The 14,656-nt window shown below is 37.7% G+C and overlaps 1 protein-coding gene across 13 annotated transcripts in view; it reads left to right on the top strand.

The window, feature by feature from the left end:
- Pde4d (phosphodiesterase 4D) overlaps positions 1-13,588 on the top strand; it is a 1,379,127-nt gene extending 1,365,539 nt beyond the window's left edge. For all 13 annotated transcript variants that reach the window (XM_070041218.1, XM_070041216.1, XM_070041220.1 and 10 more), the window contains 4 exons: positions 6,213-6,367; positions 7,232-7,354; positions 7,926-8,108; positions 8,945-13,588. In XM_070041218.1, coding sequence (XP_069897319.1) covers positions 6,213-6,367; positions 7,232-7,354; positions 7,926-8,108; positions 8,945-9,358 — 875 coding nt within the window. In that variant the 3' untranslated portion in view covers positions 9,359-13,588. The remainder of the gene's footprint in view (positions 1-6,212; positions 6,368-7,231; positions 7,355-7,925; positions 8,109-8,944) is intronic.
- Positions 13,589-14,656: the final 1,068 nt, after the last annotated feature.

Below are 14,656 nucleotides of genomic sequence, written 5' to 3'. Positions count from 1 at the left end.
ATATGCACACAGATACATAGAGAGTTTTCTACCTATCTTATCTATCTATCTATCTACCTATCTATCTACCTATCTAAGCTCATAAATGCTTTCCTATAAACATTTGCATATTCAATAGCCTAGTTTGGACATGTTCTCTGTTTTTAAAAAATTGAATTTATTTGAGCCTTCTTAATGGATATTGAGTTATTCATCACTTTCTACTCATATTGCTTTGAACTTGTATGATAATCTTCAGTTTAATATTTTACATTTTGATATAGATTGCTTTGTTGGCCCTCCAGAAAGTTTATACATTTTCACCAACAGTGTGCCATTTCTTCATACTCTTGTCAGGCATTTTAACAATTTTAAATTTGATTGGTAAAATGTTTGAATTTGCTTTTATTTGTAGAGCTCTTTCCAAAGTTACAACATTACTACCTCCATTATTTAAAAAAGCATCCTGTAGGTAATAAGTGATTTAAAACAAGTTCTTTTAAATCTACTTACTGTAGATTATTAGGCACATTCTATTTACAACAAATGAGGGAGACTGTGCAATCTATGTTTCTTTAGGTCTGGCTTACCTTGCTTAATATAATTTTTTCCAAGTCTTTCCATTTCTTTAAGAATGGGGCAATATCATTCTTTCTTAATCCATATATATGTATATATATATATCATGTGTATCTTGCTGATTCGGTTACTCCTGAGAACTATACAAACTATAAGCTTTGATACTGAGAGTGGTGTTAGAGGAACAGAATTTTAAGGATTAGTTTTTTTTAATTGAGTCAAGGGTTTCTGGAGTTGGCTGTCTAAACTGATTGACTTGAAAACAAGGATGACTATTTCCAGTAGTAAAGAGAACACTGACAGGGAATGCTGTGAAGTATTTATAAAGATACCCAAAATATCTGCCTTAATCATTCATTTGTAAGATGTAAGAAGCTGAGTGATTCTAAATAGAATATTTTGAAACATTTTGAGAAAGTGCCAGCACAGAATGACATTGGTTGGTTATTGCTAATGTAATTGGAGTAAGTTGTGAAAGAATAAGAGGAGCCCAGGTCAAGCTCAGCATTATTAATGGCTTAGTGCTTGTAGCTATATCAGGAGGGAGAGCCTTTCTCTTATAGTTGAGGGCTGGGCTGGAGTTGCTGAAAATTAAAGGCAGAAACATCACTCCCGATTGGCTAAGTTACAGTGAATTCTCAGCTTTCAAGAATCTCTGCTGTTAGAGTGAGGGATTGATTGGAAAATAAAACAAAGTAAAATTCAAGCCATTTCTACCATAGTGAAATTTCATGTGGGTCCTGTTGACTTATCCCTTCTGAGGTGAAGGGTAAAGTCATTGTATATGGTTCCTCCTACAATCAAGTTAGAGGCAAAGCTTAGCAGGAATGTTTGGTTTTTGAGGTAACATACTCCTCATTAGGATGTGTTACTTTGCCCATTTACTGAAGATCTGTTAGTTTTGAGTAGAGCCAAGAACAACTCTGCAACATGTCCAGGCTCTTGTATAATCTCCTCTGCCACTTGAGCCATCTGATTCAGCAGAGCCACTGGTTCTTCAAGTCCTAGTAGCAGATAGGGCTGTTGGTCCATAGATGTTGTACGACATAGATTTTTAAAACTTTGGAGCAAGACTCTGATACCATCTTTTGGCCTGCTACTTTTGGCCACCTTAGTAGATAATGAGCATAAAATACTAGATAACCTGAAAGACTTATTATGACTAAGGTGTTACTGATCCACAAGACATAATGATGAGCCTCCACAGAAACACTCTACCATCAAATGGAAATGAGAGACACAGATACGGGCTCATGTAGATCGGAAGGCACAAGTTATGTAAAGAAGTTATTCAAACATTGATGATCCCCACTCTGCTATTTTGCCTTCTCTCTCCCTGGCTGTATCTGTGGTCTTATGGGAGAAAACCTGTTTCATATATGGCATGCAACATGCAGCCATCACTCAGATGTGGCCACATACAGAACTACTCTGCCTCTCTGTGACAGAGGTGAAGGGAAATCTTACTGGCAAAAAGAACCTTGGACAGTGACCTTTCTTGTAACACTTTGCTTAGAAGAAGGAATAGCTAGGATATATGATTATATACTGATTTATGGACAGTAGCCACTGGTTTGACTTGACAGTCAATGACATGGAAGTAACATGTTTTGAAAATTGGTGACATCAGTGCTCCTAGTTCTTAGGTAAGACTTACACACTGCCCACTCCCTTCCCAATTCTCAGGCCTTCACACTGGAACTGAAATTTATTACTGGTGTTTCTGGTTTTCTGGGTTGCAGATATGACACTCTTGTCCTCCACAACTGTCTGAACCAATTCCTGTAAGAGCATATTATGGTATTGATCACATGTACTCTCTGTAGTAAAATATGCAGTGGTCCTAACACCCATATGAAAAGGACTCAGAAGAGGGAGAGAGAGGGACCCATAAACAGAGTCTTCCTATCATCATTAATAGTGTTATGTTGAGCATATTTAATTTATTCCTGATAGCCATGGGGAGTTTTTACAACAGAGAATGATTGGGCCATATGTAATAAAACAATGGCTTCCAGTTTGTAAAAGGCATGCATGGTTCCTTAATGATGGCAGGATAGTTATTACTGTGTACCAGGCAGTGGATGGATTGTGATTATCATAGTCTGCTTCACTGTTAGTGAAGGTTGTCTAAAGGTTGTCGAAGCATCTGTAATATTAATATGAGATGCAGTTTATAGCAACTGCTTGTTAGTATTGGCCCTACTGCTTACCAGCTAGGACACACTGGCAGGGTTACTTCCTTCCTTCAGGCTCATGTTTTCCTTTGTAAATGGCTACAGCAGGAAAATCTTGCTAAGAGAGTTGTGAGGACAAAATGAGATACTCCATACAAGCCTGGCACAATGCTTGGCACTTAAATCCTCTAAACATGAAACCTTAGCATATCCTGTTCTTCTGTATGTTTTATAAGTTAAGGAGAAATGAAGAAAGGAGATAGCCAAGCATATTCAATTAATAATTTTTACTTGTATAAAGAGGCTCAAGTCTCTGAGTAGGTAGGAGGACTTGGAGAGGGACTAGTGAAGATTTGAGGGGAGCTAATGAGAGGTGAGGTGAATGTGGGGACTGCCCAGTGAGGGTTCAGTCATACAGGGGCTGACCAGTTCTGTCTGTGGAAATCAGGAAAGGAATAACGAATTTGCAAAAATTCTTTTAAAAAGGTGAGGAATAAGAGGAAAGAGTAATGGAGGAACTACATTTGATCTGAATGCATTTATATGCATTATGGAAGTGGCACCATGAAACCCATTTGTATAATTAACATATACTAATTTTAAATTTTTTTAAAGTAAAGCTTCACAAAAGGTGATTTTTACTCAGCTTGAAGACGAAAGGGTTTTAAAGAATCAGTATGTAAGATAGCCTCTCTGTCCTCAGAGTGTGACAGTGAACTTCAAGCAGTCACCTGTTATGTGTGGTTAGATTAGCATCTTTGGTAAAAATCAGAAGAGCTGCAGAATGTACCTTCCCTTTTAGATATGATAATACACCTTCAGTCTTAAAGTAGGGTAGAAAATTAAATGACTACTCTGAAATTCTGTTTCTTAAATACTTCTGCCTGTTCATTTAAAAATTGACCATCACTGCCAGCCCTTGGTGATAGCCTCAGAGACTGAAAAGGCCCACCAGTCCAGGAAGAAATCGTTCCAGAGCCTTTTTGGCTGTTTTGGCTTTTCCTTAAATGTCAAGAGATAACTTCTTTCCAAGGCAAGGTTAGCCAGTGCCCTTGACACCTGCCCTACATCACGGGCCATGCTTACATTGAATAGAACTGAGTCTCACACAGCACATTGCCTTCTTCCCTGAAGTAATGGCTCCTCTGATCATTCATCCCTTGCATTTTCTCTAAAGGACATGTAAACATTAAGTTAATGTTTTTGCAAGGATAAGTCAATTCTTATGTTAGCACCCTTTACCACCTTCATATTTACTCCCTTAAAAGCACCCTGATTGATTAATTCAACATTATTTCTCCAGTCAGAAAACATTATATATATATATATATATACATATGCATGTGTTTGTATATATGTATATATATACACATATATATGTGCTAACTATAAACTTTTACAGACTATTGTTTATAAGTAAAGCTTCATGCTTTACTTTCCCATGCTGGATAAGCATGGGAATGACAAAACAAAACAAAAAAATCACAACTATTTGGCCAGGTACTACCTTAAAAAATATGAACAAAATTGGCTTATCCAGAAACCAAACAAAGCAATAATACCTACACCCCCCCCCATCCCACTACAGCTCTACACATCTGCATTCCTATAACTGAAAACAAAACTTTAGATGTGCTAATTCTTCCATGTATAGTTCAGACAAAGGGTGAACCAATTAATCAGTGAAACCCACTAGACACTATATTGGAAATGATAAGCTATACAACTTGTGGCAGTGGGTAGGGGGAGTCAGGAGGGGAAAAACTGGGAGACAATGAAGGAGGGGTGACACTGTTCAAAAGGAAATGTACTCACTACCTGACTTATTTAACTAACCCCTTTGTACACCACCTTTACAATAAAAATTGTTAAAAATCTAAAAAGAACAAAAAAGATCGTAGGCTGTCCCAGTTGAGATATGTCTTGAGCCACTCTTATCATATCTAGCTGCTTAAGCAGTTGGTGAGCAGAACTGGACATTTCTTAGAAGAGATCTTCAGTTGTATTTTCAGTGCATTACTCAGAAACATAACCAAATGCATGTCCTTTAGTCTTTACAAATGATTTATGTGGAAACAGAATAAAACAACTTTTTTAATGGCTAGTTTGTAGATCTGGGTGTGCTATTTAAAGGACTAGAGAAGAAACTGTATCTCTTCCTGCCTTTAATGCACAGGTCCAGGGCAGTATGAGCAAGAGCCAGAATCTCCACCATGGGGCACATAGGCAACTGAATACAGTATCTATGTATGAAGCCATGAGCAAGCAGGCAGGAAGCATACGTAAAGAGTGACTGCTAGATGCATAAGAAAGGAAATGGAGGGGGGAATATACTTAGAATATCGGAGCTATTCTGGGAAAGAGTAGGAAAAGCAGTATGATCAAATCTAATATTGTTCCATGTTTCACACTGTTCTTGAATCTGTTCTGAAAACAAATCTCTCTGCATCCATGATGCTCATATTATGGAAATTGCAAGGTAGTAATTCATTGTTACCAGACTATATACCTTATACACTGGACATTTTTCAGATGCTCTGAATAATTTGATGTTCTCAGCCAGCCATTAGTACATATCTATAATTGAGGAAAGTCTGGGAAAAAGCTGCGATTCATTACCAGAAACAAGCTGGCACATAACTGTCATCCCATATATTCAGAAGATGGAGATAAGAGATTCCAGTCAGAAGCAAGTACTGACTAAAACACTAACATAAACAAACTGAGCTGGATGTGAATAGCTAAATCCTATAGCCCTAGCTACTCAGGAGACTGAAATTTGAGGATCACAGTTCAAAGCCAGCCTGGGGAAGAAGAGTCCATGAGACTCCTATCTCCAGTTAACCACCAAATAGCCAGAAGTAGAGCTGTGTCTCGAGTGGTAGAGCACTAGCCTTGAAAAGCATCACCCAGGGCTTGAGTTCAAACCCCAGGACTAGCACAAAAAACAAATAAATATAAAACTAAACCAGCCAAAAGACTGGAGTAGGGCTCCGGTGGTAAAGCCCTTGAGCATGAAGCACTGAGTTCAATCTGCAATATTGCAAAAGAATTCTAATAGTAATTTCTTAGTCTACTCAGTTTCTGGCAGATCTTGAAAAGATGTTAATGTTCATCTGTTCTACTTTTTTCACTTCAGAAAAAAATATTTTCTGAGAAATCTCACAGTCAAATGACTTTCTGCTATCAGTAGCATTGGTGTTCACTTCTATGGTCCCAGTGTTTTGTCTGCTCTTCTTTTATCCAATATATTCTCCTAAATATTGTTATGTAATGGTACAGGAGGTAGAGTGTGGGGAACATTGTGTCTTCAACCCAAGGTATGATAGAATGTGGGAGTTCGTTGTTTCTAAGACAGGCTCACAATGCAAGCTACACTAGCCCTAAGTAGCCATCTCCTGCCTCAGCCTCAGTTAATTTTCTCACAACACTTCTAATTAAACAGCACTGGTGACTTTCTTTCTGTTTGTCTTTCAGATTCTGAACTTGCCTTGATGTACAACGACTCCTCTGTCTTAGAAAACCATCATTTGGCTGTGGGCTTTAAGTTGCTACAGGAAGAAAACTGTGACATTTTCCAAAATTTGACCAAAAAACAAAGACAATCCTTAAGGAAAATGGTCATTGACATTGTAAGTAGCTGATTAAAATAAAACTAAAGAATTGTTACTGGGCACCAGTGGCTCACACCTGTAATTCTAGCTACTCAGGAGGCTGAGATCTGAGGATCTCAAAGTTCAAAGCCAGCCTGGCAGAAAAGTCTATGAGACTCTTATCTTCAAAACACAACTCATAAAACCAGAAATGGTGCCATGGCTTAAATGATAGAGTGCTCTAGCCTTGAGCTGAAGAGCTGAGGGACAGTGCCCAGGCCCAGAGTTCAAGCCCCACAACCAACAACAAAAAAAAGAATTGTGTTGCCAGGTGCCAGTGGCTCACACTTGTAATCCTAGCTACTCAATAGGCTGAGATCTGAGGATTGTGGTTTGAAGCAGCCCAGGCAGGAAAATCTGTGAGACTATTATCTCCATTTATCCACCAGAAAACTGGAAGTGGCCTGTGGCTCAAAGTGGTAGAGCACTAGACTTGAGCGCAAAAGCTCAGGGACAGGCCCTGAGTTCAAGCACCATGACCAACAACAACAACAAAAAACCCTAATTGTATTGCAAGGATTTTTGTTGTTGTTGCTGCTTGCTTGTTTTAATGGCCCAATAAATGCTTTCTAGTCCATAGAAACAAACAAAAAAAAACCCAACACTGAAAATGTGATGATTATGGCGATGTTTCCAGCTGTACTTTTTTTTTTTTAACCATGAAAATGGTTCTCAGTGCTCTGTATTGTACTTGGGCTTTCAGAAAAGTTAACAGTTAAAAACAAAGACTCTGCCCTAAATAGAGTAATTTCCACACACTTTCATTAGAAGTCAGGGTACTTTTATTCTCACTTTCTGACAGGAAAATTAATTAACTTAACAAATTGTTCTTTGTTCCTTAAGGTTCTTGCGACAGATATGTCCAAACACATGAATCTGCTGGCTGATTTGAAAACTATGGTTGAAACTAAGAAAGTGACAAGTTCTGGGGTTCTCCTTCTTGATAATTATTCTGATAGGATTCAGGTAAATCAATGATTGAGTGTGTGTGTGTGTGTGTGTGTGTGTGTGTGTGTGTGTGTGTGTGTGTGTGTGTGTGTGTGTGTGTGTGTGTGTGTGTGTGTGTGTGTGTGTGTGTGTGTGTGTGTGTGTGTGTGTGCGCGCGCCCCCATGTAGAGAAATACATTATTTCTCCCATCTTGCATTTTTAGAAACTATAGGCAGGATTGCTAAACACATTCTTAATCACGACAACAAATTATTTAACTTCTTATTGGTATTTTTATTTGTCTGTACATTTTAAAAAAACACAAAAACTTAATACCCCATAAAGCCCTCTACATAATTAACTCTGAATTTAATCAACTAGGCACATAAAGGTTCTCTTTTGATACTTAGATGACTTAAAAGTGGCATAATTTGTAACTATTAATGTAAGTGTGAACCACACGCAGGCACACCATGGTTGGGCTCATTGGATATATCTTGCACTATGCATATTTTTAGGTGTCACAGTCAACTCATGTGAATTCCTAGATTTTTTTTTTTTTAAACTGAGGAGCAGGTGCTGAGCAAAGAATGCCTCCATCTATTTCAGGTCCTTCAGAATATGGTGCACTGTGCAGATCTCAGCAACCCCACGAAGCCTCTGCAGCTGTACCGCCAGTGGACAGACCGGATAATGGAGGAGTTCTTCCGCCAAGGAGACCGGGAAAGAGAGCGCGGCATGGAGATCAGCCCCATGTGTGACAAGCACAACGCATCTGTGGAAAAATCACAGGTAACGTATGATGCATGAGGTATGGAGAGAGAACAGTGTTACAGCTAAGTGCAGCATTTGGTTCCTTTGTAGTAGCAATCTTAACAAATATCTGGGGAAAGAGTCTGAAGTTTGGTTTTGACGAGTTCAATTTCACCTAATTTAGGATTCAAAACCCATCAGTCTTATGATTTGTATCTATAAATAAGAATGTCATACATATATTCTTATGATATTATATTTGTTTATGATGACTATATATAGTGAGAGTACTTGGCTTATTTCATTTATCTGGACTTTTCCTACAAATTGACCATTAGTAAGGTCCAGGATCCATAGCCCACTGTGTAAGTGAAAATTTTTTCATGATTAGCTTATGCGCGCGTGTACACGTGCGAGCGCAAGAGTATGTGTGTGTGTGTGTGTGTGTGTGTGTGTTGGTATGGGGCTTGACTCAGGCCCTAGGCACTGTCCCTTAGCTTTTTCTCTCAAAGCTGGAGCTCTACCACTTGAGCAAAAACACCACTTCTGGCTTGTTAGTGGTCAATTGGAGATAAGACCCTGATGATCTTTACTGTCTTGGCTGGCTTCAAACCTTAATCCTCAATCTCAACCTCCTGAGTAGTTAGTGAGCCATTAAGGCCCACCTAAGTAAACACCCTTGAACTAAGGATTCTAGTAAGTAATTTTTACCAGCTAGTAACAACAGTTTTATATGATCTGTTGCCTCAAATAAGGACTATTTTACCAAACTAAGGTCAGTAGTGTTCCATTCAGTGTTCTATTTGTGAGCCATGATCTAGTTAACCTTTTCCATTTTTTTCTTATCCCATTTCTGTTTGTTTTTTTTTAACTAGGTGGGCTTCATAGACTATATTGTTCATCCACTCTGGGAGACATGGGCAGACCTCGTACATCCTGATGCCCAGGACATTTTGGACACTTTGGAGGACAATCGCGAGTGGTACCAGAGCACAATCCCTCAGAGCCCCTCTCCTGCACCTGATGATCAAGAAGAGGGCCGGCAGGGTCAAACTGAGAAATTCCAGTTTGAACTAACTTTAGAGGAAGACGGCGAGTCAGACACGGAAAAGGATAGTGGAAGTCAAGTGGAAGAAGACACTAGCTGCAGTGACTCCAAGACTCTGTGTACACAGGACTCAGAGTCTACTGAAATTCCCCTTGATGAACAGGTAGAAGAGGAGGCAGTAGCAGAAGAGGAAAGCCAGCCAGAAGTTTGTGTCATAGATGACTCTTCTCCTGATACGTAACAGTGCAAAGACTCTCACACCTTTTTGTTTTGTTTTGTTTTGTTTTTTAAGTAGAAAAAAAAATCATTGTTTCCAAAGTGCATGTCACATGCCACAACCATGGTCACACCTCACTGTCATCTGCCAGGACGTTTGCTGAACAAAACTGACCTTGACTACTCAGTCTGGCGCTCAGGAATATTGTAACCAATTCTTTTCACCTTCCCATGTCTGGAGAGCAAGGGGGACATCTTCATAAGCAGCATTTTAACCTGATTTCAGCTTCATAGAGCTGACAAAGCAGATAAAATCAACTCCAAAATGTTTGTAAGGGAATGTGGCTCATCAGGCAGCCCAAAAGTGGAAAAGACTTGGGGTTCCTTTTCTCATTTGTGTGTTACATTTTCAGAAATAAGGCATTTCACAGGTGGAGTGAACTCAATTAATAAAGCAACAACAACAACAAAATGTCATGAAGGGGACACAGCATGAATCGTTCCCAGAAGGAGTATGAGCCACAGGAATTGCATAATTTTCTAATTTCAAGTCTTCCTGATACGTGACTGAATAGTGTGGTTCAGTGAGCTACACTCACCTCTACATTTTGTATGATATGTAAAACAGATTTTTTGTAGAGCTTACTTTTATTATTAAATGTATTGAGGTATTATATTTAAAAAAAACTCTGTTCAGAACTTCATCTGCCACTGGTTATTTTTTTCTAAGGAGTAACTTGCAAGTTTTCAGTACAAACCTGTGCTACACTGGATAAATCTAATTTACGAATTTTACCTGCACCTTTACAGTTCATAGCAATTAACTGATTTGTAGTGATTCATTGTTTTATATACCAATGACTTCCATATTTTAAGACAAAAAAACCTTATGTTGCAGGAAACCCTGTTTGTAAGTCTTTGCTTACTTGCTTTTTATTTCACTATTTCCTAGTCAGCAGAGTTGCTCTCTACCAATGTCTTTCTTCACAGTGTCCAAAGTGAATATTCTGTAATATTTTGATGTGCATTATGTCAAATGTGTCTTAAGTCTCATAGAAACTCAATCATCAGTTGGTGTCTGAATCAAATGGAAGATGTGTAAATACCCAGTAGCTAACACAGTCTGTCTTTTTTAGATATTTTCCCACCTACTGTCTTCTGATGACTTTTTGCTGTGTCAAGAGGCATGCATTTCACCAGTGCATGTCTTTGTAATAACCTACACATTTCTCATCTGTATTTTTTAATAGTCTGTTATAGTGAGAAAAGCATTTTCCCTTCATGCAGCTTTATTATTTAATGTGTGCTTGAACTAATTTCCATGCCCACTTGGTGGCATCTTACCAAGTATGTCACCACCATTCTTATTGATGATACAGTCAAGTCAGGGTTAGCATTCATTTCTACCATGCAGTTATATGTCATGACTAGCTTTTACTCTGAATTACAGAAAAAATTAACAGCTAGCTAGGTGATTTTTGTAAAGTCCTTAAAGAATATATTAACAAACACCAATACTCTTCTCTCATTTCTGTGACTTCACCATTGGATTTAGAACTACATGAGGAATAATTCAGGGAAGAGATTGGAAGTATAGCAGCTACTCTTTCTTAGTGGATAGCTGTGTAACATGTAGGAACTACTTTATCACTTATCATTGACCCATAGGCATGTTGTGTGGGGTGGAACTATTTCTAAAAACACAGTGAGGGGAGAGCAATTAATACCAGCAACACCAGAAGCCTGGTCATGTGATACAGTATAATGTTGGGCTGGTCAAATGGTTCTGCCTAAAGATTGGAGCTCACGCTCAACTGATTTCAGCACCAGAACTATACTGGCATTTTGGAGAAAAATCATTTATATAGAGACTTCTGAGGACTACTAATAATCCTCGGGCACACAATTGATCCACAGTGAACACAGTTCCCAATACCAGTCTTCAGAAATCCAACAGCTGTTCCTTTGTTAGCGAAATTATTTCTCAGATCTTTTACTTGGTCCAGAATCAGATTCTACTGATTAATTATAGGGTTTCCACACACTTTCCCTTGTAAAGTTAAAACAGTAATCTTTCAGATAGAAGCCTATGTCTGACCAAATGGTTTCACAAGAACACCTGGGAACTTGCTTCTCTTTGTATTCGTCCTGAGGGGCGGTCTAGAAGGAAAGACAGAGTCCTAACTTGCCCCTCTTTCCAAGTTGTGCTCATTTCCTTCCCCACCCTACACTTGGTATTTGCCCCCCCCACAGAGTGCCTGGAATCTTTATAATGAAAAAAATTTAAAGCAGCAATATGTCATAAATGAAACCTGAAAAGTTTATAACTGCACTAATGGAAGCTTTTTTTCCTGTTTGATGGCTTTTAATGGTACCATGTTGTAACACCCATCAATGGACAATCAAATTGCAGGAAAACACCATAAGATCCAAGATTTAGGGACTAATGCATGATTCAGTCTGCTTACCCTCTTCCTTCTCTCTCCCTTTGCACTCTCTTCCAGCCCTGTTCTCACCAAAGTGTGCTTCACAGGTACACACTGCTGAAAAAAATACATCCTTATCCAAATAGCTTTACATTTCCTAAAATGCCATAAGAAAATGTAATATCTGGGTACGGAATAAGGGGACAAGTCCCAAGTTTGCATAAGACAAGTACATTTCAGCTTGCAAGTTACTGAACACAAAAAATGCTATTTGGATTTTGTTTCACATCAGTTAAAAGTTACAAGAAAATAATGTAGATAGAATTAATTGCAGACAAGGAAAGAAAAAAAACTTGAATGAAGTGGATTTTACAGAAAGCTTTATGATAATTTTGAATGCATTATTTATTTTTTTCTGCCATGCATTTTTTCTCACCAAATGACCTTACCTGTAATACAGTCTTGTTTGTCTGTTTACAACCATGTATTTATTGCAATGTACATACTGTAATGTTAATTGTAAATTATCAGTTCTTATTAAAACATCGTCCTGTGATGGGATGGTGTTGATATATTTGGAAACTCTTGGTGAGAGAATGAATGGTGTGTATACATACTCCTTGTACATTTTTCTTTTCTTCTGTAATATAGTCTTGTCACTTTAGAGCTTGTTTATGGAAGATTCAAGAAAACTATAAAATACATAAAGATATATAAATTTAAATAACATAGCTGCAGGTCTTTGGTCCCAGGGCTGTGCCTTAACTTTAACCAGTATTTTCTTCTCTTTTGCTGCATTTCAAACTAAGGTCATGGTAGGCTAGGGCTGGGCATTATATATCCAAACTTTAAAATGATTGGATTTCTGGCAGTTGCTAGATTTGACAAAACCCATAGATCACCTCTGAAAGATCATGTGACCCTTTTGAGATATAAGCTTTAAAATACTTCTTGCCAAGGAGTGATCTTGCATGGATGGTGACTTTTTCCAGCTGTCAAGCAGGAGCTACCTTTGCTTTTTACTTTCAAACATGACTGTGGGAATACTCCTGTCCAAAGATTATAGAAAGGCCCTTTGTTTTCTAGGGATCACAGGAAATAGATAGAACTTGTTTGGAACTAGCGTCAACTCATCTTGGTTTATCTGCTCACCAACTTTCTATCATGTAAAGAAACTGTACAGTATGAAAAAGCTCATTGGTTTATTTCTTGAATTTTTCTCTTAAGAACAACCAGATTTCCAAATGTATGTAAATCCATTTATTTCAACAAAGTTATCTATGTGGCCAATTCACATAAGTAACTCTTCTCTAAAACATGATTCTGTAAAACATACATTCATTTAGCATTTTTAAAAATTTACATTTTCACAGTGGTCAGCTCCTGACAGCCATGGAAAACTCTGAGTGAATAGTGTGGAAATCACTTCTTACTGCTGCTCAGCCCTTGGGACATGTGACTTGTCAGTGAAAGGAAGGATACTTTTTCTAGGAAAAATGAGCCTCCTATTATTTTATTTTATTTTATTTTGACACAAACTGTAGATTTTAGCAGCCCTGGCCCAAAGGAATTTGATTACTTTTGTTTTAAACAGTATAAATGAGACACTATAATTACAAAATACATCCTTACTGATTTTATTTTTTTTAATTTTTATTTCTTTGGATATGTTTTCAGAGTGGTAAATTGTGTGTGAGCATTACAAATGATGATTCTTTTAGTAGTTTCTTAGCCTCTCTTACAGCCCATGGGGATAGTACTGTACATCAATACCTTCCTATGAAATTTTTATATGCAATGAAAATAAAAGCATGGGTTGATTCTGCCTATTTATGATTTGGTCTTTTATAAACAAAAGATGGTTGGTTTTAATTGTAATGCAATAAGCACGTATTTCAAAAAGTAATGAACATTGATAAAATGAGATTACATCATAAATGTGTATGGATACTTATAAACTGGTGAATCCAAGTTACGTTTCAATATAAAAAATCCCCAAATAACTTATGTGGCCTATAAGATCAAACAAAGTTTTCTAAACTGGTATAGGAAGGGACTTTCCCCATTTAATTGAATTATTTGATACGTGAAAGTTATTCAGACATTTAACAGGTACTTGTCAGAAACCTACTCTGCAAACTACAAGCATCTAAGGATTCAACAGTTAAATGAAACATAGTTGTTATCAAGAAGATTATAGTCTGAAGGGGACAAAGGAATTAAATGTCCAATGCATGTGTCATTAGAGTTTTGCTCAACATAGTGAAAAAGCTCAGTGCTGTGATCAAGAGGGAACCTGAACTTGACCATTATGAAAGACCAGAGAAAGCTTCCTGGAAAAAAAAATGATTTGAGAGTCAGCCCTAAGGATAATAATAGGTCTTTAAGGGAAAAGATGATAGGGACAGAAAGGGGTTTCCACCATGGGAAAATTCTCTGATGTTCAAACGAGTTTGAAATTGAAGTAGGGCTTGCAGTGCCTAGAGATACGAGAGCATTTCTAATTATCCTGTGTAAAACAGCACTCCTGCCCCATTACTTTATCTCACCTTGTTTTCTTTCCATCAAAAACTGATAAGCACATTTGCCAATATTTTGTCTGTCTCTCCCTGCAGGAGCAACTCCCAAGATAACTAGATCTTTGCGTGCTAGAATATTACTAGCACTTAAAACTAGTCGAGATATAATAGATTCTTGTACTGTGATGCATATGACCACAAAGTTGGCAATGATTTTGCAGTCATGCCTTAGTGTCCATGTAGCCATGAATGATTGGTACCGGCAGGGAAACACATTCTAAGGATGCACAAATTGCTTATATGTAACTATGGGGCAATTTTATATAATTTGAGAATATCCTCATGTACTTTAAATTCTCTCTATATTACTTGCAAACT

Source organism: Dipodomys merriami, unplaced genomic scaffold, assembly GCF_024711535.1.
Source record: "Dipodomys merriami isolate MVZ:Mamm:240054 unplaced genomic scaffold, mDipMer1.0.p SCAF_30, whole genome shotgun sequence".
In the NCBI taxonomy this organism is placed as follows: Eukaryota; Metazoa; Chordata; class Mammalia; order Rodentia; family Heteromyidae; genus Dipodomys; species Dipodomys merriami.
The sequence above is the reverse complement of the archived record's forward strand: the minus strand, read 5'-3'. Positions and strand labels throughout refer to the sequence as shown.